The 23,133-nt window shown below is 40.3% G+C and overlaps 1 protein-coding gene across 1 annotated transcript in view; it reads left to right on the top strand.

Annotated features, from left to right (window-relative positions):
- LOC105706554 (zinc finger protein 82 homolog) overlaps positions 1-23,133 on the top strand; it is a 58,990-nt gene that overhangs the window by 5,439 nt on the left and 30,418 nt on the right. Inside the window, exons 2-5 of the mRNA XM_064382126.1 lie at positions 733-800; positions 4,689-4,815; positions 5,132-5,230; positions 19,940-20,961. Coding sequence (XP_064238196.1) covers positions 792-800; positions 4,689-4,815; positions 5,132-5,230; positions 19,940-20,961 — 1,257 coding nt within the window. The 5' untranslated portion in view covers positions 733-791. The remainder of the gene's footprint in view (positions 1-732; positions 801-4,688; positions 4,816-5,131; positions 5,231-19,939; positions 20,962-23,133) is intronic.

The raw sequence follows: 23,133 nt of genomic DNA, 5'->3' as shown, positions 1-23,133 counted from the left end.
TTCTTCCCCTTAAACAATTTAGTCTTCCTTTAGTATTTTAGTATAATTTATTCTTTTGGGCACTTTGCCATCTTAAAGTGAAGATGTTTATAAAAATTACACACAAGACCGAGTGCAGTGACTCACATCTGTAATCCCAGCACATTGGGAGGACAAGGCGGGTGGATCACCTGAGGTTAGGAGTTTGAGACCAGACTGGCCAACATGGTGAAACCCCATCTCTACTAAAAATACAAAAATTAGCTGGGTGTGTTGACGGGCACCTGTAGTCCCAGCTACTTGGGAAAAACTAGATAAAGCTCAAATGATGATTGGCCACAGATTGGTTAAATAAATAAAGCTATATCCATTTAATGGACTACAGTGTCGCTATTAAGCCAGTTACGTAGCACAATACGTACTAATTGGGACCTCATTCCAGGATATATTAAGTAAAAATAGCAATGTGTGTAAGAAGCGTGTATAACATAATTTGAGTTAAAAAAAATCTTTATATGTGTGCATGTGTGTGTATACAAACATGTATTCTCCTAGCCATATGGAGTTGCCCTAATCCATCCTGCTCCAGTTGTAGCCTGGTATCTTTGAAGCTAGGGATGATAAGAGATTTGCCCATTCTCCTCATTGACACCCCATAAGTGTTTCTAAAGCATGAACAGAAGGGAAATGATCTTCTGGGCTGGGAGCTGTGAGGAAAGTAGAGTCTTATCTATCTTCTTTTGCCTCTCCCAGCTCTACCCTTTTCCAAAAGAAGAGCCAAGAGAAGGTCCTTTCCTACAAATATCAAAGCCATGGCTCAGGTGAGATATTGTTTCCTTTTGCTCAGATAGAGTGATTTTTACTTCTAGTACCTGTAAACATTTGCTTTCCTCATTACGATGCTTTTTGATGTTAGAAACAAAAACACCTTTCAAAAGTTTTGGTTATAAGCAATGCCAGAATTTTGCTGTAAAGGAAAGGATCTCTAACAGGCCAATTCATGGAAAAGAAAGAACTGATTAGATAATCATTGTTAGAAAATTTACCTTTTTTTTTCTTTTCTTTTCTTTTTTTTAAGATGGAGTCTCTGTCTTCCAGGCTGGAGTGCAGTGGTGCGATCTTAGCTCACTGCAACCTCTGCCTCCTGGGTTCAAGTGATTCTCCTACCTCAGCCTTCTGAGTAGCTGGTATTACAGGTGTATGCCACCACACTCAGCTACTTTTTGTATTTTTAGTAGAGAAGGGGTTTTGCCATGTTGTCTAGGCTGGTGTTGGAACTCCTGACCTCAAGTGATCTGCCCACCTCAGCCTCCCAAAGTGCTGGGATTACAGGCATGAGCACCACGCCCAGCCAAAAATTTATATTCTTAACTCACAGTTAACTATTAGTCAGCCAAGTGGTTGAATAACAAATTTCTCTGAAGAAGTTTTTTTTTTTTTTTGAGACGGAGTTTCGCACTTGTTACCCAGGCTGGAGTGCAATCGCGCAATCTCGGCTCACCGCAACCTCCGCCTCCTGGGTTCAGGCAATTCTCCTGCCTCAGCTTCCTGAGTAGCTGCGATTACAGGTGCGCGCTACCATGCCCAGCTAATTTTTTGTAATTTTAGTAGAGACGGGGTTTCACCATGTTGACCAGGATGGTCTCGATCTGTTGACCTCGTGATCCACCCGCCTCGGCCTCCCAAAGTGCTGGGATTACAGGCGTGAGCCACCGCGCCCGGCTGAAGAAGTTTTAATTAGATTAATGTTCATCAGAAAATCACCTATCAATTTCATCAAGAATACTTACTTCTAGGCCGGGTATGCTGGCTCACACCTGTAATCCTAGCACTTTGGGAGGATGAGGTGGGTGGATCACCTGAGGTCAGGAGTTCAAAATCAGCCTGGCCATCATGGTGAAACCCCATCTTAAAAAAAAAAAAGAATACTTACTTCTTTCCATACAGAGATTAAGAATTATGTAAGTAATAATGGTCTGACTCTGATCAGGTTGAGGATAATTTTTTTACAGTGTTTTCCAGGGTCCTCTTTCAATAGGACATGCAGTTCCCCTGCCTTTTTTTTTTTTTTTTGAGACGGAGTCCCACTCTGTTGCCCAGGGTGGAGTGCAGTGGCACAATCTCGGCTCACTGCAACCTCTGCCTCCTGGTTCAAGTGATTCTTATGCCTCAGCCTCCTGAGTAGCTGGGATTACAGGCACGCACCACCATGCCCAGCTAATGTTTGTATTTTTAGTAGAGATGGGGTTTCACCATATTGGCCAAGATGGTCTCGATCTCTTAACCTCATGATCCACCTGCCTTGGCCTCCCAAAGTGCTGGGATTACAGGTGTGAGCCACCATGCCCAGCTACACTTTTAGACAATGTTTACATACTCATTTACAAAGTCCTTGAGCATCTCCTATCTCAGACTTTTACCAGAAATCCTGATAGTATAGAAATGTGTTCCCCACATTGAATTAATGAATCTAACTTGCTTGGACAGTGATTTGATGGGATGAAAATAAGAAATTAGGGGCAACTCATAGGAAAAAGCCCTGATTAGCTCCATAGACCTGGATTTTGCAATAGGAAAACATGTGCTGTGGTTCTGTTTGATTTCAGTCTTAGTACATGGCACGTTCTCCTGGTTAATGAGCCTTTTATGTCTGAGAGTGTGACTAGTGGTTGGTACAAAGCTCTGATACCTCACTAAGCATCCATGAAAAATTGAAATCGTGGCCAAATGTGGTGACACACACCTGTAATTCCAGCATTTTGGGAGGCTGAGATTAGTGGTTTGTTTGAATCCCGGCAACCAGCCTGGGCAACACGGCAAAACCCTGTCTCTACAAAAAATACAAAAATCAGCCAGGCATGATAGTGCATGCCTGTAGTTCCAGCTACTCAGGAGGCTGAGGTGGGAGGATCACTTGATCCCAGGAAATGATGGTTGCAGTGAGATGTGATCATACCACTGCACTTCAGCCTGGGTGACAAAGGAAGACCCTGTTTAAAAACAAAAACAGTGATGTCAGTAATGTCAACAGTGAAACTGAATCGTCCTTCACCAGTTTTCTATCACTTAGTTATAAGGGGAATTTACAGCTGGGCAGTAGGTGGTTATAAATAAGGTTGGGCCAATGTTGGGGAGGTCTTTAAAGATCACCTCCAGCCTGAATTTCTAAAGGTAAAAGAATAGATGTCTTTTATAGCCTTATAATAGAATATTATTCAGTGAGAAACATATACTTATGAATAGCATTTGTTGTAACAAGGAACATTTCTTATTATATAATAGCCTGGCATAGGAATGAGTCAGAGTCTTAAAGTATATGCAAATATAATTTTCTAAGGTACAATATCTTAAAAAGTAATTTTATACATGTCTACAAGGGAAGTAGTTCAGTTCTGGTTTTGTCCCATCACCAGTCCCACTCCAAGAGGCCACTGCCCTCAACTCTTGAAAACTAGTTAATTACCATTTTTTTATAAACTCACTTTAGTCATTATCTCTTGATTGATTGCAAAGTTAAAAGGAACATTGTATTCCCATACCGCAATAACCATCATTTTTCCTGATGGTTATCATATCATCATTTTTGGTTAAATTGATAGTATACACCTTATTATGGCTGCAAATATTATTCTCTGCCAAGCGAGCGCATGGCTTTGTTCTGCACAACCCTTCATTTTCCTGGGGTTAACTGCTTTCTCCCCCATTTGCTTAGTCATTTCTGTGTTTATATCCAGAATCTCTAGCATCACTGCCAATTAATATGTTTCCCTCTGGTCAGACACATAGTTCCTTTTGATGTAGAGACTTGCTTCCCCATTTCATGTTTCTTTGTTCCCATCTGGTCTAGTTTCCTCTCTAGGCCAGCTGCACAGCTTTTCTGAGACTTCATCTACTTCCTGAATCCTGTGTTGTCTTCTTTTTTTGTTTACTCCCTTGTTTTTGTGTAGCACATTCTCTAGAAGTTTCTGAAGAAACTGTTGAGTCCTTAGATGTCTACAAATGTCTTTTCTCAACACTCAAAACAGAATGATTGTTTGGTTATGAAAGTCTAGGTCAGCGTTTATTTTCTCCATCAGAATATTGAAGAATTGTTCTTACCATTTCTGACTTTTAGAGGTGTTCTTGAGAATTCCATTGCCCTTCTAATTTTTGATGCCTTTTATATGACCTGCTCTTCTCTCTGGAGGCTTTTAATGTCTTGCCTTTATCCCTTTGTTTGAATCCCGGCAACCAGCCTGGGCAACACGGCAAAACCCTGTCTCTACAAAAAATATAAAAATCAGCCAGGCATGATAGTGCATGCCTGTACTATTCTGAAATTTGACTCTCAGCTATTTGGGAAAAGAGGGGCAGAAAGAAGATCACATGTATCGTTGATTTATTATATGACAGGTATAGTGCGAGGCATCGCATATACAATTTCATTTAATTGGGAAAGCCCTCTTAGCTGAATTTTTGTATGTTCCCAATCTTGTTTGAGTAATGGAGGTATCCTACCATATTCAGGCAGTTTCATTTGGAGGAAACAGAATGACATGGGAACGCAGTGATTCAGTTGTGCTTATTTGTTTATAATCCTTTACTGCGTCCCAGACATACATATACTCACTATATTTTACTTCCTCTACCTTAATCTTTTTCTTCTCTCTTTCCTTTGCAAAAAATACTTTTTTTAATTAATCATGTCATATACATGATTATTGTTCCAGGAGTCAGTGATGTTCAGTGATGTGTCCATAGACTTCTCTCAGGAGGAGTGGGAATGCCTGAATGATGATCAGAGAGATTTATACAGAGATGTGATGCTGGAGAATTACAGCAACCTGGTTTCAATGGGTAAGGACATCTGTCCATAGTAATTTAGATTCTGCCCTTGAAAGGTCTACTTTTTCCAATGTGAAATGCTCACCTGCCTTTTCAAAACCAGTTGAATTTCAACATCCTGTTCTCACAGGAATGTTCTGAATATTGCAGAGTTGGAAAAAGGAACCTGCATTGAGTTTTGGGGGATGTTTTACATTTTCTGTTCCTAAGTCCGCTGTACCTTTCTTTGACTCTTCTCATAAATCATGTCTGTCTTTATAATGAAGGGACTGGATTTGAATTCTAGGATGTTCTCATGATAAATTTGTTTTGTTACTTCTTTTGTAAGCAGGGCATTCTATTTCTAAACCAAATGTGATCTCCTACTTGGAGCAAGGGAAGGAGCCCTGGTTGGTTGACAGAGAGCTAACAAGAGGCCAGTGGCCAGGTAAGTGAGGCACAGCAGGTAATGCCCAATTTGGCCAGTAGAGAGACTGCATCTTTTAGATGCTATCTGGGAAACTCCTCTCAAAGGCTTTTGGCTTGTTGTGCAAATGTAAGACCTTTTCTCCATGAGCTTTCAAATGATCCTACCTTTCCCCCTTACCTAACACACTTTGCCTGCTTTTCTCTTCTTTTTTTTTTTTTTTTTTTGAGATAGAGTCTCACTCTGTCACCCAGGCTGTAGTACAGTGGTGCAATCTTGGCTCACTGCAACCTCTGCCTCGCAGGTTCAAGCAATTCTCCTGCCTCAGCTTCCTGAGTAGCTGGGATTACAGGCAGGCGCCACCACACCTGGCTAATTTTTGTATGTTTAGTAGAGACAGGATTTCACTATGTTGGCCAGGCTGGTCTTGAACTCCTGATCTCATGTTCTGCCTGCCTCAGCCTCCCAAAGTGCTGGGATTATAGGCATGAGCCACTGCACCCAGCCACTTTTCTCCTCTTATACTTCCCTCTCAGTTCTAACCAGCTGGTGCCCTCCTCCACCCTCTCTAGTGATATTCCTTTCTATCCATATTTTGGATCCATCTCCTTCCTAGTTTCTCATCCTCCTTTGTATTTAGTCTAATAAAAGCATCACTGTCTCCAGAAATAGATTTTTTCCTACACTGCCAAAGACTTATTTTCTTTTACTAAGATTTTTGGAGTAGGGATTTATGCCCTCATTTATTCATTCATATTTTTTTTTACCAACATTTACTGATTTTTCTAACATGTATGAGGCACTCAGCTAGTTGCTGCAGAATTTAAAAAAGGAATAACAATTTTAGAACTTATTGCCTAGTAGAAGTACTAGAACGTGTCTACAAATAACTTCTACAAAGTAGAACAACTCTAAGTGAAGTTAAAATAGGGAGCTTAACAGAAAGTGAGGGCTAATGAAGTAGAAGAAGGGTTGATCCACATAGAAGTTATAGGGGAAGATTTGGGTGTGAGCATCGTTGACTTTAGATAGTGTTGGAAATAAAGGGCATGTGTCTCCATGGAAAACTCGGAAGTGGCAAAGAGAGATTTGGTCTGAAGGAGGAGGAACAGGACAGCACATTCATTCATTTAGTTTATGTTTCTGGAGTGTCTATGGTATGCCCAGCACTATTCTCAACACTGAGGTTACAGTAATGACTAGAACACATGTGATCAGGCATGGTGGCTCATACCTGTAATCCCAGCACTTTGGGAGGCTGAGGTGGGTGGATCACCTGAGGTCAGGAGTTCAAGACCAGCTTGGCCAACATGATGAAACTCCATCTCTACCAAAAACACAAAAATCAGTTGGTGTGGTGACATGGGCCTGTAGTCCCAGCTACTCAGGAGGCTGAGGCAGGAGAATCACTTGAACCTAGGAGGCAGAGGTTGCGGCAAGCTGAGATCACACCACTGCACTCTAGGCTGAGCGACAGAGACTCCATCTCAAAAAAAGAAAAAAATAGAACATGCATAATCTTTATTCCCCCAGTGTAGGGAGAGATATGAAAATAGATGAATATATAATGTATAAGGTAAATACTCAAAAGAAACATGAAGTAGAGGAAGGGGATAAAGGATGCTATTTTATGTGAAGAGGCAAGAGAAATTTGCCATATCTTACCAAATAATATGGTAATATTTGGGCAGAGACCAGAAGAAGCACAATAGTGAGTCATTGTAGGTACTGGGAGGAAGCCCGCTCCAGATAGAGGAAGCTAGACCTTCAAGGGCGAGACAGCTGTGCGTTGGCTGTGTTTGAGGAGCAGCCCCAGAGGCCAGTGACTGGAGTGGTGAGAGCAGAGGGGTACGTGGGTGGGAGATGAGATCAAAGAGGCAGGAGTGGGAAAGAGTGGGTCAGTTTATATACGATCTGCCACACAGGCCATGAGAAATCTTTTCATTCTAAGAGAAGTTATCAGAAGGCTGTGCACATAGAAATGGCTTGATGCAACTTACGTTTTTGTTTTGTTTTTGTTTGAGATGGAGTCTTGCTCTGTCGCCCAGGCTGGAGTGCAGTGGCATGATCTTGGCTCACAGCAACCTCTGCCTCCTGGATTCAAGTGATTCTCGGGTGTCAGCCTTCCGAGTATCTGGGATTACAGGCACCCACCACTATGCCTGGCTAATTTTTATATTTTAGTAGAGACAGTGTTTCACCATGTTGGCCAGGCTGGTCTCGAAATCCTGACCTCAAGTGATCCTCCCACCTCGGCCTCCCAATGTGCTAGGATTACAGGCTGAGCCACTGCACCTAACTTTGATGCAACATATATTTTAAAAGGATTACCCTACCTGCTTAGTAGGAGGCAAGGTTAGAAGCAGGGTGGCTGTTTAGCAGGTTTTTGTAGTAGACTGGTTGAGATACATTGATGGCTCAGAGACTATTGAAATGTTATCAGTGGCAGTGGAAGGAAGTGGTGGTTTGAAATCTTTTCAAGGAAGAGTTACCAGGATCCAGTCTTGGAGTATAAGAGAAAAAAATAAGTCATGCTTTTTAGGGAAAGCCTATGAAAGAATGGGCTTTGTAATTACTGAAATGTGGAACGAGTAGATTTGGGGGTTGCAAAGTCAGGGGTGGGTTTGCTTGTTAAGTTTCAGGTGCTTATTGGACACAGCATAGATGTCATGAAGGCAGTTCAGTATAGAAGTCTGAAACTGTGGAATCAGATCAGCATTGGAGGGAAATTTAGAGAGCCCTCAATATAGAGATACAGAGTCTTGTGACTGGATGAAATACCAGAATAAATACAGCAAGGACAGAAACTGGAAGCACCCTAATACCCAGAGGTTTACAGCAGGACATATGGCAAGGAAATGTAGGCTGAGCACACAGCAGGATAGAAGGTAAACTCAGGAAGAAGAGTACCAAAAAGATATGACCATGAAGATTAAATAGGTAGGTAACAGTTTCTACATGCATGTTCTCATATAATTCTGTGTTTTTTCCTTTAGTGCAGTTCAAGTATTTATACTTTCATATTTAGGCTGTTTTCTAATCAATGCTTGTTTGTAAAAGCACCATTCTTTATGCATATATGCATTCTTTATGTAAAAGCACAACTTTATACATATAAATTTTTCTGTATTTGCTTAGGATAGATTTTCAGAAACAAGGTATTTCTGAAGCTTTCAGACATTCACAATGCGTTTGGTAGTATTCTTCATTGTACTCTTTAAGAATGGTTAATTTTTATTTTATTATTATTATTATTGTTTTTATTTTTATGATTTTTTTATTTTTTGAGAGGGAGTTTCGCTCTTGTTACCCAGGCTGGAGTGCAATGGCGCGATCTCGGCTCACCGCAACCTCTGCCTCCTGGGTTCAGGCAATTCTCCTGCCTCAGCCTCCCGAGTAGCTGGGATTACAGGCACGCACCACCATGCCCAGCTAATTTTTTGTATTTTTAGAGAGACAGGGTTTCACCATGTTGATCAGGATGGTCTCGATCTCTTGACCTCATGATCCACCCGCCTCAGCCTCCCAAAGTGCTGGGATTACAGGCGTGAGCCACTGTGCCCGGCAATTTTTATTTTAAATAAATGTTTTGGCTCATTTATTTGACAAGTCATAGAATGTTGTTTTTCATTGTGAAAATTTTCAAAAATACGTGTGCCACTTATCTACCCCTATTGTCACGCAAATATTTTCTTTGTTTTGGTTTTCTTTTTGAGATGGAATTTTGTTCTTTTTAGCCAGGCTGGAGTGCAATGGCACGATCTCGGCTTACTGCAACCTCTGCCACCTGGGTTCAAGCGATTCTCTTGCCTCAGCCTCCCGAGTAGCTGGGATTACAGGCGCCCACCACCATGCCTGGCTAATGTTTTTGTATTTTTAGTAGAGACAGGGTTTCACCATGTTGGCCAGGCTGGTGTTGAGCTACTGACTTCAGGTCATTCACCTGCCTTGGCCTTCCAAAATGCTGGGATTACAGGTGTTTGAAAATATTTGCTGCACCTGGCCGCAAATATTTTCAAACAAATCCAAAACTTCATGTCATTTTGCCCTTGCATAATCTCATTATGTAATTCTTTAAAAATATGGACATTTTCTCCCTTATATAACTTTAATGCAAAGTTATATAAATGTTACAGTGATTTCTTGGTATATTGGACTGCTTTATTGTAATTATATTGAGTACTTGTGAGAATGAACATTTTCACTATAGTGTGATAATTATCTTTAACTTGTTCATTCATATGTTTTACATTTTTAATCTATTACTGTGTTTATTCTTTCAGTTTTTATGGACTTTGCAAAATAATAACATTACCTGTCTATTGGTTTCCACAGGGTGCTTTTACTTTTTTAAAAAAACAAGGTCTCACTCTTGCCCAGGCTAGAGTGCAGTGGCATGATCATGGCTTACTGCAGTCTTGACCACCTCCTGGGATCATGCGATCCTCCCACCTCACCTCCTGGGTAGATGGGACTACAGGCGCATGCCACCACACCTGGCTAATTTTATTTTTTGTAGAGACTGGGTTTTGCTACATTGCCTAGGCTGGTCTGAAACTCCTGGGCTCAAGTGATCCCCTGGTTTCAGCCTCCGAAAGTGCTGGGATTATAGGTGTGAGCCACTGTTCCCAACCTAGCTTCCTAATTTTTTAGTTTTTTTTGAGACAGAGTATAGCTCTGTTGTCCAGGCTGGAGTGGGGATTACAGGCATGTGCCACCACACCCCGCTGATTTTTGTATTTTTAGTAGAGACAAGATTTTGCCATGTTGGCCAGGCTGGTCTCTAATTCTAGGCTTCAAGTGATTCTCCCACCCCAGCCTCCCAAAGTGTTGGGATAACAGGAGTGAGCCACCTCACCCAGCCCAGTTGCCTGATTTTAACTTTTCTTCAACACCTGTATTTGTTTACAATTGCACCAGCAGTATATGAATGTTCCCATTGTTGTACATGCTTCCTAGTGTACGATGTTGTCAAACGTGGATTTTTATCAATTATTGAATGTATAATAATAATTTGGTGTGGTTTTAATTTGCATTTCCTTATTTTTTTTCTTTTTCTTTTTTTCGAGACAGAGTCTCGCTCTGTCACCCAGGCTGGAGTTCAGTGGCGCGATCTTGGCTCACTGAAACCTCTGCCTCCTGGGTTCAAGCAGTCTTCCTGCCTCAGCCTGGAATTACAAGCATGTGCCACCATGCCCGGCTAAGTTTTATATTTTTTTTTTTTTTTTTTTTTGAGACGGAGTTTCGCTCGTTACCCAGGCTGGAGTGCAATGGCGCGATCTCGGCTCACTGCAACCTCCGCCTCCCAGGTTCAGGCAATTCTCCTGCCTCAGCCTCCTGAGTAGCTGGGATTACAGGCACGCGTCACCATGCCCAGCTAATTTTTTGTATTTTTAGTAGAGACGGGGTTTCACCATGTTGACCAGGATGGTCTCGATCTCTTGACCTCGTGATCCACCCGCCTCGGCCTCCCAAAGTGCTGGGATTACAGGCGTGAGCCACCGCGCCCAGCCTTAAGTTTTATATTTTTAGTAGAGATGGGGTTTCACCATGTTGGCCAGGCTGGCCTTGAACTCCTCAAGTGATCCACCAGTCTCAGCCTCCCAAAGTGCTGGAATTACAGTCATGAACCACCATGCCCGACCACATTTCCTTCTTCACTGATGAGTTTTAACACACATTTTCATGTCATTATTGGTTTTCTGAAATTCTTCAGTGAATTGCCTGCTCAAATCTTTTGCCTGTTTTTCTGTTGGTCTGTATTTTTTTAAATGATGTGTAAGGGTTCTTTATATATTCTGCTTATGAGACTTTGCATATTCTACAAACTACAAGTGTCTTTTTCCACTTTGAATTGAATATAGCTCTCTTTTTAGTTTTCTTTTCTGTGAACAGAAGTTCTTAATGATTAATGTAGTCAAATGTAATCATCTTTTTTTTTTTAATGCTTCACACTTGTTGGGACTTGAGTAAGAAATTCTGCCTTAGCCTATTTTTGAATCTTACATAAATGGAATCACCCCATATGTTATAGTCAGCCCTTCATATCTGTGGATTCTGCATCCGCAGACTCAACCAATCATGGTTTAAAATATGTATAGTTGGCCCTCCCTATTAATAGGTTGAGACCTACAGTTGGTTGAAACCAACTTACTGTGCCATTTTATATAAGGGACTTGAGCATCCACAGATTTTGGCATCTGCCATGATCCTGGAACCAAACCTCAACCCTCCTCACCCCTCCCACCCGATACAAAGGGCCAACTGTACCTTGTTATCTCTTTTAATATATCTTTGCCTGCCACAAGGCCATGAAGATACTGTGATAAATTCAGATATGATTACCTTTATTCCCCTTATGCCTTGCTTCTGGTAGTATTTTTTAATCTGAGGACTTACATCTTTCTTTTTAGTGGTAGGAAATTCTTGGTAGTCATCTCTTCAAAATATTATCTTGTTACCATTTCCTTCTTTCCCTCTCCTATTAAACTGACATAAAAAGTCTGTATTATCTCCTGTGTTTCTTCATCTGTTTTTCCATTTACACTGCCGTTATATATGTTTCTTTGGCCTTGATTTGTATTGATTCACTAATACATTCTTTAACAATGACCTTTATGCTTTTCAACCTATCCATTAAGTTTTTCCTTTAAAATGGTATTTATAAACATAGTAGAATATATACAATGTATATACCTAAAAATACAATTGTGACAATGGTATTTACATCTGCAGACTTACATGTGGAAGAGATTTGTTAGGAGACACACTTAGGAATACCATTGCTGGATCTTGGTGTACATGCTTACTCAGCTTTGCCAAGTGATGTCAAACTGTTTTCCAAGTGTTGTATTAGTTTATGTGGGAAGTACTTTTGTTCCACCATCTCTCCTTATGATAAGATTTTTTCATTTTTTAATAATCTGATGAGTATGAAATCTTATTTTATCATTTTAAGTTGAATTATCCTGGTTGTTATTGAAGATGATTACTTTTCCATAGTTTATTGGTCATTAGTGTCTCTTCTATGTAATGTCATTTTGATCCTTTTTGTATTAATCTAATATGTCTTTTTCCTAAGATTTGTAGGAATTTCTTGTATATATTCTGGATACTCATTTTTGGTCAATAGCATATTTTGTAGATATGTTTTCCAGTTTATGTCTTTTTTATTCACTTATTTTTTTTGAGATGGAGTTTTGCTGTTGTTGCCCAGGCTGGAGTGCAGTGGCACAATCTCAGCTCACCGCAACGTCCACCTCACGGGTTCAAGTGATTCTCCTGTCTCAGCCTGCTCAGTATCTGGGATTACAGGCATGTGCCACCATGTCCAGCTAATTTTGTACTTTTAGTAGAGATGGGGTTTCTCCATGTTAGTCAGGCTGGTCTCAAACTCCCAACCTCAAGTGATCTGCCTGCCTCAGCCTTTCAAAGTGCTGGGATTATAGGCGTGAGCCACTATGCCCAGCTTTTTATTCACTTTCTTTATGATATCTTTTGATGACCAGTGATTCTTTGTGTTATATTGTCACATTGTATGTTAAATGGTTAAATTACATATTGCTTATAAACTTTTTTTTTTTTTTTGAGACAGAGTCTTACTCTGTCATCCAGGCTTGGGTGCAGTGGCATGATCTCAGCTCACTACAGCCTCCACCTCCCAGGTTGAAGTGCTTCTCCTGCCTCAGCTTCCTCAGTAGCAGGGACTACAGGTGTGTGCCACCACACCTGGCTAATTTTTTGTATTTTTAGTAGAGACAGGGTTTTACTGTGTTAGCCAGGATGGTCTTGATCTCCTGACCTTGTGATCTGCCTGCCTCAGCCTCTCAAAGTGCTGGGATTACAGGCGTGAGCCACAGCGCTCTGCCAAACATTTTTATCTTTCTTCTGTATGATTTATACTTTTTGGATCTTTAGAAACCTTTCCCTTGCCCAATTTTGTATTTTAATTCCAATTTTTTTTTTTTTTAGACAGAAAAAGTCATCCTAGCTAGAGTGCAGTGGAACAATCATGGCTCACTGCAGTTTTTACCTCCTAGGCTCAGGTGATCCTCCCTCCTCAGCTTCCTGGGACTACAGGCATGTGCCATCACACCCGGCTAACTTTTTATATTTTTTGTGGAGACAGGGTTTTGCCATGTTGCCCATGCTGATCTCAGACTCCCAAGAATTTTTGTTTTCACTTTCTTATTAAAGCCCTATTAATGCAACTTTAATTGATTTTTATGAATAGTATGAGATGGAGATTAGTTATCTTTTCTATATAGAAAACAAGTTGGCTGAGTGTGGTAGCTCATGCCTATAATCCCAGCACTTTGGGAGGTAAAGGCTGGAGGGTTGCTTGAGCCCAGGAATTCAAAACCAGCCTGGGCAACATAGGGAAACAGGAAACACCATCTCTAAAAAAAAAAATTATGTTTCCCTCTCAAATGAGAACTCCATTTATTCTTCATTGATCAACAATGCTCCTCTGTCATATGTTCAGGTTTCATAAATACATGGGTCTTTCTTGTTACATTGAGCCTTTTTATCCCTGCCTTAATTACTCTTATTTATATAAAAAGTCTTGATTTCTGGTAGGACACATCCCTCCACCTTTTCTTTAGGCATGTTTTGGTTATACTTTTTTCTTTGATCTTTCATATAATTTTAAAAATTACTTTATGTTTTACTGGCCGGGTGCGGTGGCTCACGCCTGTAATCCTAGCACTTTGGGAGGCCGAGGTGGGTGGATCACCTGAGGTCAAGAGTTCAAGACCAGCCTGGCCATCATGGTGAAACCCCATCTTTAAAAAAAAAAAAAATTATGTTTTATTTAAAATGTTGAGTTTTAAGTATGTATAATTACATTAAATTTGGCCAGGCATGGTGTCTCATGCCTGTAATCCTAGCACTTTGGGAGGCCAAGATGGGCAGATCATTTGAGGCCAGGAATTTGAGACCAGCCTGGCCAACATGGTGAAACCCTGGCTCTACTAAAAATATAAAAATTATCCGAGCATGGTGGTGCACAACTGTAATCCCAGCTACTCAGGAGGCTGAGGCACAAGAATCGCTTGAACCTGGGAGGCAGAAGTTGCAGTGAGATGAGATCATGCCACTGCACTCCAGCCTGGGTAATGGAGTGAGAGTCTTATCTCAAAAAAAAAAAAAAATTACATTGAATTTGTAGATCACTTTAGTAGTAACTGATATCTTTGTTATATTAAATCATGTTAGCCATGATCACAGTACTTTTCTCCAATTATTTAGGCCTTCTTGATGGTATTTCAATATATTTTTACAAACTTATCCCAAAAAAGGGCTTATAGTTCTTTTGATATTTTATTTCTAGGTATTTTCTATATGTTTTTAGGGGTCTACAAATTCAGTTAACTTGTTTATTGCATAAGGTATAGACTGAGATAATTCCAGTTGGACTGTAGTGGCCAACTCACTGCAGACAGGACCTCCTGGGCCCAAGCGATTCTCCTACCTCAGCCCCCAAGTAGCTGAAACAGCAGGTGTGTGCCACTATGCCCAGCTAATTTTTAAAATTTTGATAAAAACAAAGTCTCCCTATGTTGTCTAGGCTGATTTTGAACTCCGGGACTCAAGCAGTCCTCCCATCTTGGCCTCTCAAAGTGCTGAGATTACCGAGCCTGGCCTAGGAAAAGCCTTCCAGTTTTGGCAGAAGGAACAGGAAATGGTATTCTTAACATCAAGAGAAATTGGGGCAGTCCCTTGTTTCTGAGTGTTTACGCATACATACACATATATGTGTATGTTTTCCTGCCTGTTTTTCCATGTCACAGCCTCCAGACAGTCTCACAGCAATAGCAGCAGCAGCAGTGGAAGCAGTGGGGGCCTGCAGGTATCTAAAACTACAAGGGATAGGAACCTTCTTTTCTATTAAGAGTTGCTGCAGAGTGAACCCCCATTACTTTTTTTCCTCCCGCCACACCCAGCCATAGTTGCAGAAAGTACAAAGCAGGGGAAGGTAACTTAAGCCTCAGGGTTATGACAAGAGAACTGAATAGGGGAGCTCCAGGGAACAAGAAAGTATCAAGAAGATCACAGCAAGGAACAAGTTCAAAAAAGCAATCCATGTTCAAGTTCAAAAATTCCAAAGTAAAAAAAAAAAACTCAGTTTTTATGAACTCCTATGCTCTTTTGACCTGAATATATGTGGATCTGTCTGTAAATAACATACCAAAGACTAAAGTTTAAGTTTTAGATTGGACTGGGTGGTGCACACACAGGACAAATCCAAGTAACACTGCAAAGCCCTTGAAAACCAAACACATTGGAATCATAGTCCACAGGCTTGTTGGAACTTGCAGCCTGGACCTAACAGGGTCAATACCGTTCAAACGAAAGTATCAACCATCTCCATAAGATTTATTTTATTTTATTATTTATTTTTGAGACAGAGTCTTGCTCTGTTGTCCAGGCTGGAGTGCAGTGGTGCAATCTCAGCTCACTGCAACTTCCGCCTCCTAGGTTCAAGCAGTTCTCTGCCTCAGACTCCCGAGTAGCTGGGATTACAGGTGCCCACTACTATGCCCAACTAATTTTTTGTATTTTTAGTAGAGATGGGGTTTCACCATGTTGGGCAGGCTGGTTGTGAACACCTGACCTCGTGATTCACCTGCTTTGGCCTTCCAAAGTGCTGAGATTACAGGCGTGAGCCACCAAGCCCGAGAGAGTTAATTCTTTAAGTGTTTGATAGAATTTACTGGTGAAGCCATCAAATATTCATCTTTTCTTTATTAGGAGGTTTTTGATTACTGATTGAACTATCCGACTCATAATTGCTCTATACAGATTTTTCTATTTCTTCATGATTCAGGCTTGGTAGTTTCATGTTTCTAGGAATTTATCCATTTTTTTCTACTTTATCCAATTTGTTGGCATATCATTATTCATAGTCACTTATGATTCTTTGTTTGTTGTTTTAGAGATGAGGTCTCCCTTTATTGCCGGGGCTAGAGTATAGTGGCATGATCATAACTCACTGCAGTTTTGAACTCTTGGGCTCAAGCAATCTTCTGCCTCAGCCTCTCAAGTAACTGGGGCTATACTCATGAACCACTCTGCCAAGCTAATCCTGACAATTTTATAGTTTCTTTGTTGCTATCTCACTCTTTCTTTCTGATTTGATTTTTTTATAGTGGTATGATTTGATGTCTTTCTCTTTGTCTTCAGTATATCTACTAGAGACTTTTTCTTTGTGGTTACCATAAGGCTTACATAAAACATCTCATAGTTATAACAGTCTGTTGTAAGATTATAATAATTTTAGGCTGGATGTGGTGGCTCACACCTGTATTTCCAGCACTTTGGGAGGCTGAGGTGGGAGGATTGCTTGAGTCCAGGAGTTTGAGACCAGCCTGGGCAACATACTGAGACCCTGTCTCTACCAAAATATTTAAGGATCACTTGAGGTCAGGAGTTTGAAACCAACCTGGCCAACATGGTGAAACCTTGTCTCTACTAAAAATACAAAAAATTAGCTGGACATGGTGGCGGGCACCTGTAATCCCAGCTACATGGGAGGCTGAGGCAGGAGAATCGCTTGAACCCGGGAGGTGGAGGTTGCAGTGAGCTGAGATTGCACCACTGCACTCCAGCCTGTGTGACATAGCAAGACTCCATATCAAAAAAAAGAAAATTAACCAGGTGTGGGAACACACACCTGTAGTTCCAGCTACTCAGGAGGTTGAGGTTGAGGTAGGAGGATCCCATGAGCCCAGGAGGTGAGGCTACAGTGAGCACTCTGGCCTGGGCTACAGAGGAAGACCCTGTCTCTCAATAATAATAATAATAATAATAGTAATAATAATAGCTTAAATTTAACCACATATAAAAAGTCTACACTTTAACTTCTCCACCCACATTATGTTATTGATGTTGCAATATACATCTTTTATATATTGTGTATCTATTAGTAAATGACTGTAGGTTTACTTATTTTTAATACCTGTGTCTTTCAGCCACCACACCTGGCCTACATGTATGTTATAGTAGTTTACAAAGCTATACCTTCCTTACCCCTCCATTTCCTTGTCTAAGAGTCAGTGACTTTCAAGTCTTCTAGTTACTCTCCTTACCGTTTTTTTTTTTTTTTCTCATACAAGTCAGGGGGTCAGGCGCAGTGGCCCACCCTGTAGTCCCAGCACTTTGGGAAGCCGAGGCAGGTGGATCACCTGAGGTTAGGAGTTCAAGAACTGCCTGGCCAACATGGCAAAGCCCCATCTCTACTAAAAATACCAAAATTAGCTGGGCCTGGTGTTGCGCACCTGTAATCCCAGTTACTCTGGGCCCATAACACTTCAAAACACTACACTTGCCTAACATCCCTGCTTTTGTATGGAAATCCCTCCATAGTACTTACAAACATTAATCCCAATCCTCACAACAGTCGTAAGGGTTATCATTCCTGTTGTATTAGACAGAGAACGGCAGGCTTGGAAAATTGAACTAATTTGCCCAAGAAAATAAAGCTTATAATTATTCAAGTTTGAGTATAAAATGCATGTAACTGAATCTAGTATCTTTGATCTGTCAGTACAATACACTGCCTTCCATTTTACTCTCTCCCCTTCTCTTGAACCTACAAGGGTCTTTTCTGCCAGTCATTTATCACTACTATAGTGCTCATGTACTTGTTAAGCCCCCTCTTCTCTTTAACAAAGGTCAGCATCTCAGAATTCCATGACAAACGCTATTTTCATCAAACTCCAAACATATACCATATCTGTCCACAAATGAGTCCTATCTACTACTCATACTATGTTCATTCCACACTGGACTTTTCTTAAGCTAGGCCTTTTTCTGGATTGCCACCCTCTAGTTCCTTATCATTTTTTAAAGAGCTCTGGCTGTCCAGTTACAGAACAGAGCAGGGCTATCCAAGAGAACATTCAATGGTGATGGAAATATTCTATATTTGTGATGTCCAGTATACACTTCCAGTACAAAAGCCACTAGCCACATTTGGCTGGTGAAAACTGGAAATATGAATAGTGTGACTGCAAAACTGAATTTTCAAATTCAACTATTTTAAAATAAAATACACATTTTATTTAAATTATTTGAAATTTTAAAAGCTCTATGTGGCTAGTGACTACTCTATTAGACAATGCATATCTAACCAGGGGCTGGCGAACTTTTTCTTGAAGGGCCAAATTGTAAGTACTTTAGGTTTGCAATTCACACATTCTCTATCATAACTACTCACTTCTGCCCTTTTAGCGCAAAAGCATCCATAGATAATATGTAACAAGTGTGGCTAATAAAACTTCATTTGTAAAAATGGGTCCAGGGCCATAGGCCATAGTTTACCAATCCCTGGGGATTTTCCATTAGGCATATTCATTTCATCCTGACAATAGCCTTGTTAATAGTATGATCATTCATTTATTCATTCATTCATTTATTGAGACAGGGTCTCACTCTGTCACCCAGGCTGGAGTACAGTGGTGCAGTCTTGGCTCATTGCAACCTCTGCCTCCCAGGTTCAAGCAATTCTCTTGCCTCAGTCTTCCTGGTAGCTAGGATTACAGATGCATGCCACCATGCCTAATTTTTGTATTTTTAGTAGAGACGGGTTTCACTATGTTAGCCTGGCTGATCTCAAACTCCTGACCTCAAGTGATCTGTCTGCCTCACCCTCTCGAGGTGTTGGGATTATGGGCGTGATCCAGCATACCTGGCCATTTCCCTTATTTTACGATTCATACTGTGGGATGCTGTTATGTGTCTGTGTGTATATGCAATGAGATATTGCACATGGTTATGATTAGAGTCATCCTTTAACAAGGGAGATATGACTAAGGCATGATGTGTATGTTTAGCAAGCTTCCCAAAGGAATTCTGACCTATAGTAATGTTTGGGAACCTGTGACTTACTTTGTTTTCCTAATCACTCCCCTCATTTTATGATGTAACTTGATTTCTCTTTTTTCCTCATCCATTTGTAAAAAACAGTTCAGTTAAATTCTCCAATATTGACTGTGTAGTATTGGGATGCGAGATTAAAATAATTCACCAAGACAAAAGTATGCCAAATTGCAGGGTCACGTCTCTCTAACCCGCGGCCCTGAGGGGGGAGTGTCAAGGCTTTTTATACCCGAAAGACCACCTTGGGAGTGGGGTTGAGGAATGGGGAGGGGGATCAACGGGCTCCAGACATTCCGAGGGCTGGTGGATTCTGTAAATCATCTCCTGGGCAGGGACGGGGGTGGGGGCCTCCGGACATTCCGAGGGCCTCGGGGGCTTATTGTCACTTAAATTGGTACATAAATGATTCACAAAAGTCAAGACAAACATTAGTTTACATATGGTTTGGGTACTGGTGGAAATTACAGATCTTAGTTCACAGGGGCCAAGATGAGATTAGCTTGGGCTGCACATTCCGATAAGCAAAGGCCAGCAATTCTATCAGTTACTGATGAGAAAGGTAAATGACAGCAAAGGCCAGCAATTCTGTCAGTTACTGATGAGAAAGGTAAACAACTTCACCTGGTGGACATTATCCAGAGCAGACTAGCAGTCTTATTTACAGAAACCAAGTCAGCAGTTATTGCAAGGAGAATGGGGCAGTTATTACAACTCATTTTTGGAGATTCATCTTTGTCATATAAAATGGCATTGCTCAGGTTCTGGCTCCAGGCCAGCTATAGCACAACTGAAGTTTTGTTTCTCACAAATAAAAACATGAGTGATTGCTTTCATATTTTCTTTCAGCCCTGGAATCAAGATGTGAGACCAAGAAATTATTTCTGAAGAAAGAAATTTATGAAATAGAATCAACCCACTGGCAAATAATGGAAAAACTCACAAGACGTGATTTTCAGTGCTCTAGGTTCAGAGATGATTGGGAATGTAATATCCAGTTTGAGAAACAACGTGGCTCTCAGGAGGGACATTTCAATCAATTGATATTCACTCATGAAGATCTGCCCACTTTGAGGAAGCATCCATCCTTTACATTACAGCAAATCATTAATAGTAAAGAGAAATTCTGTGCATCTAAAGAATACAGAAAAACCTTTAGACATGGTTCACAATTTGCTACACATGAGATAATTCATACCATTGAGAAGCCCTATGAATGTAAGGAATGTGGAAAGTCCTTTAGACATCCCTCAAGACTCGCTCATCATCAGAAAATTCATACTGGCAAGAAACCCTTTGAATGTAAGGAATGTGGAAAAACCTTTATTTGTGGCTCAGACCTTACTCGACATCACAGAATTCACACTGGTGAAAAACCCTATGAATGTAAGGAATGTGGGAAGGCCTTTAGTAGTGGTTCAAACTTCACTCGACATCAGAGAATTCACACAGGTGAGAAGCCTTATGAATGCAAAGAATGTGGGAAGGCCTTTAGTAGTGGTTCAAATTTTACTCAACATCAGAGAATTCATACTGGGGAGAAACCCTATGAATGTAAGGAATGTGGCAATGCCTTTAGTCAGAGCTCACAACTTATTAAACATCAAAGAATCCATACAGGTGAGAAACCCTATGAATGTAAGGAATGTGAGAAGGCTTTTCGTTCTGGCTCAGACCTTACTAGACATCAGAGAATTCATACTGGTGAGAAACCCTATGAATGTAAGATATGTGGGAAGGCCTATTCTCAGAGTTCACAGCTTATTAGTCATCATAGAATTCATACGAGTGAGAAACCCTATGAATATAGGGAATGTGGAAAGAACTTTAATTACGGCCCACAACTTATTCAGCATCAAAATTTGTACTGGTGATAAACCAGAATATATGAAATGTATAGGGAGGCTTTTAATTATGGCTCAAAATAGAATTTATCTGCTTAATAATTCCTCTAGGCTGGGTAGAGTGGCTCACATCTGTAATCCCAGCACTTTGGGAGGCCAAGGAGGGCAGATCACCTGAGGTCGGGAGTTCAAGACCAGCCTGACCAGCATGGAGAAACCCCATCTCTACTAAAAATACAAAAAAAAATTAGCCAGGCATAATGGCACATGCCTGTAATCTCAGCTACTTGGGAGGCTGAGGCAAGAGAATCGCTTGAACCCAGGAGGCAGAGGTTGTGGTGAGCCACAGTCGCACCATTGCACTCCAGCCTGGGCAATGAACAAAACTCCCTCTCAGAAAAATAATAATTCAGGATAATGTAGAAGCATTTTATTTGCGGACTACAGCTTATTCAGCCTGGGAAAGATGATGTTGGAGAAACAACCTATGATAGAATATATTTTGGAAACCCTTAACTTACTTCTCTTGACATCAGATAATTCAGTCTAGCAATATGATAAATAGTTCAGTCTGTCATGCTAAAAAGGACAGCACTTTTAACACCTTTCTAACCTAAAACATCAGAGAATTTATGTGGAAATGTAGTCCTGTGATTTTCATTTTTTTCCCCTAATTTGTCTAATTGTTACATTATTCGTATTTTAATCCATCTTAAATTTACATGGCTGTAAATTTCATCTGTTTACATCCTGATTTGTAAAATATTTTTAATATTTTACCTGGGATAAATGACCTCTTTATTTTTGAAGATGGCTTATTTTTCTTGCTCTTTATAACATTAAGGCTTCCTTATTGTAAAAATGTTCATGAACAGCATTTCACTCAATAGAGATCCTTTAATATCTTCATGGTATTTTGTTTGTTACTGTAATATCACTTATGAAATCCTATTGGTGGATATTATAGTCTCCTCTAGATATTTTGCCACAATACATGCCAAAATACAAGTCCCTGATGGGCATTCCATTCTCCCTAAGCACATCTTTGTGTCATTTTTTTTTTTCTTTCCTTTTTTGAGATGGAGTCTTGCTCTCTTGTCCAGGCTAGAGCACAGTGGTGTCATCTTGGCTCCTTGCAGCCTCTGCCTCCCGGGTTCAAGCAATTCTTCTGCCTGAGCCTCCTGAGTAGCTGGGTTTACAGGTGCCCACCACCACACCCACCTAATTTTTGTATTTTTAGTAGAAACAGGGTTTCACCATCTTGGCCAGGTTTGTCTTGAACTCCTAACCTTGTGATCCACCCACCTCAGCCTCCAAAAGTGCTGGGATTAGAGGCATGAGCCACTGAACCTGGCCGTATCATGTCTTTTAATTGCAGAAATAATATGTGAATATATTTTTCTTATAAAAGATGCAGGCATTACAAAAAGGTACCACTTGACCATCATCCTTGTATCCATTCCATTCCCAAAAAATAGTCTTTAACAGTTTATCATTTTTCTGTTTATATACACGTGTATCTCAGTAAAAATTATAAAATGGGGGGTAATACCTACCTCATAATGCTTTATGAGGACTGATTAAGACACATAAAGTGCTTAGAATTGTGCCTGACATAATAAATACTTACTCACTCAATGTTAGTCATCATTATTGTATTCATCATCATCAGTATTATTATTTGTAGAAAGGCTTTTTAACTTTTGCAGAACTTAGTCACCTTTAGGCAGGGTATTTGACTGAAGAAAGACCTTTTGAAGGTAACAAGTAAAGAAAATTTCCCATCATCATGTACTTCCTATTGAACATGAAATAATCCTAGGTGTTGGTGGGGGAAGTATTGTGAATAATGTGTGTGAAGAATTTTATTCTGACTGATAACTCTTTCTGCCACATTATATACCCAGTGAAACATAAAACATAAAATATTGGTGTACTAATGAGGGAAAAAAGTATGAAAAGAGAAAGGGCATCATATTTTAAAAATGGACAGAGATAAAAACATAGTTACAGATTTAAAAGGTTCTGTTGAATATAATGCTTTCTTCTAATATGTTTGAAAATTTAAACAAAATGATTTTAAAGGAAAAATAGACATCAATATTGACTCCAAGAAAATTAGAATTTTTTTTTTTTTTTTAAGATCGATTCTCACTCTGTAGCCAAGGCTGGAGTGCAGCGGCATGATCTTGGCTCACT

This window comes from Aotus nancymaae, unplaced genomic scaffold, assembly GCF_030222135.1.
Source record: "Aotus nancymaae isolate 86718 unplaced genomic scaffold, 86718_ANA_hifiasm-v0.15.2.pri h1tg000028l, whole genome shotgun sequence".
NCBI classification, from domain to species: Eukaryota; Metazoa; Chordata; class Mammalia; order Primates; family Aotidae; genus Aotus; species Aotus nancymaae.
Note: the sequence above shows the minus strand (reverse complement) of the source record. Positions and strands in the feature narration are given on the sequence as shown.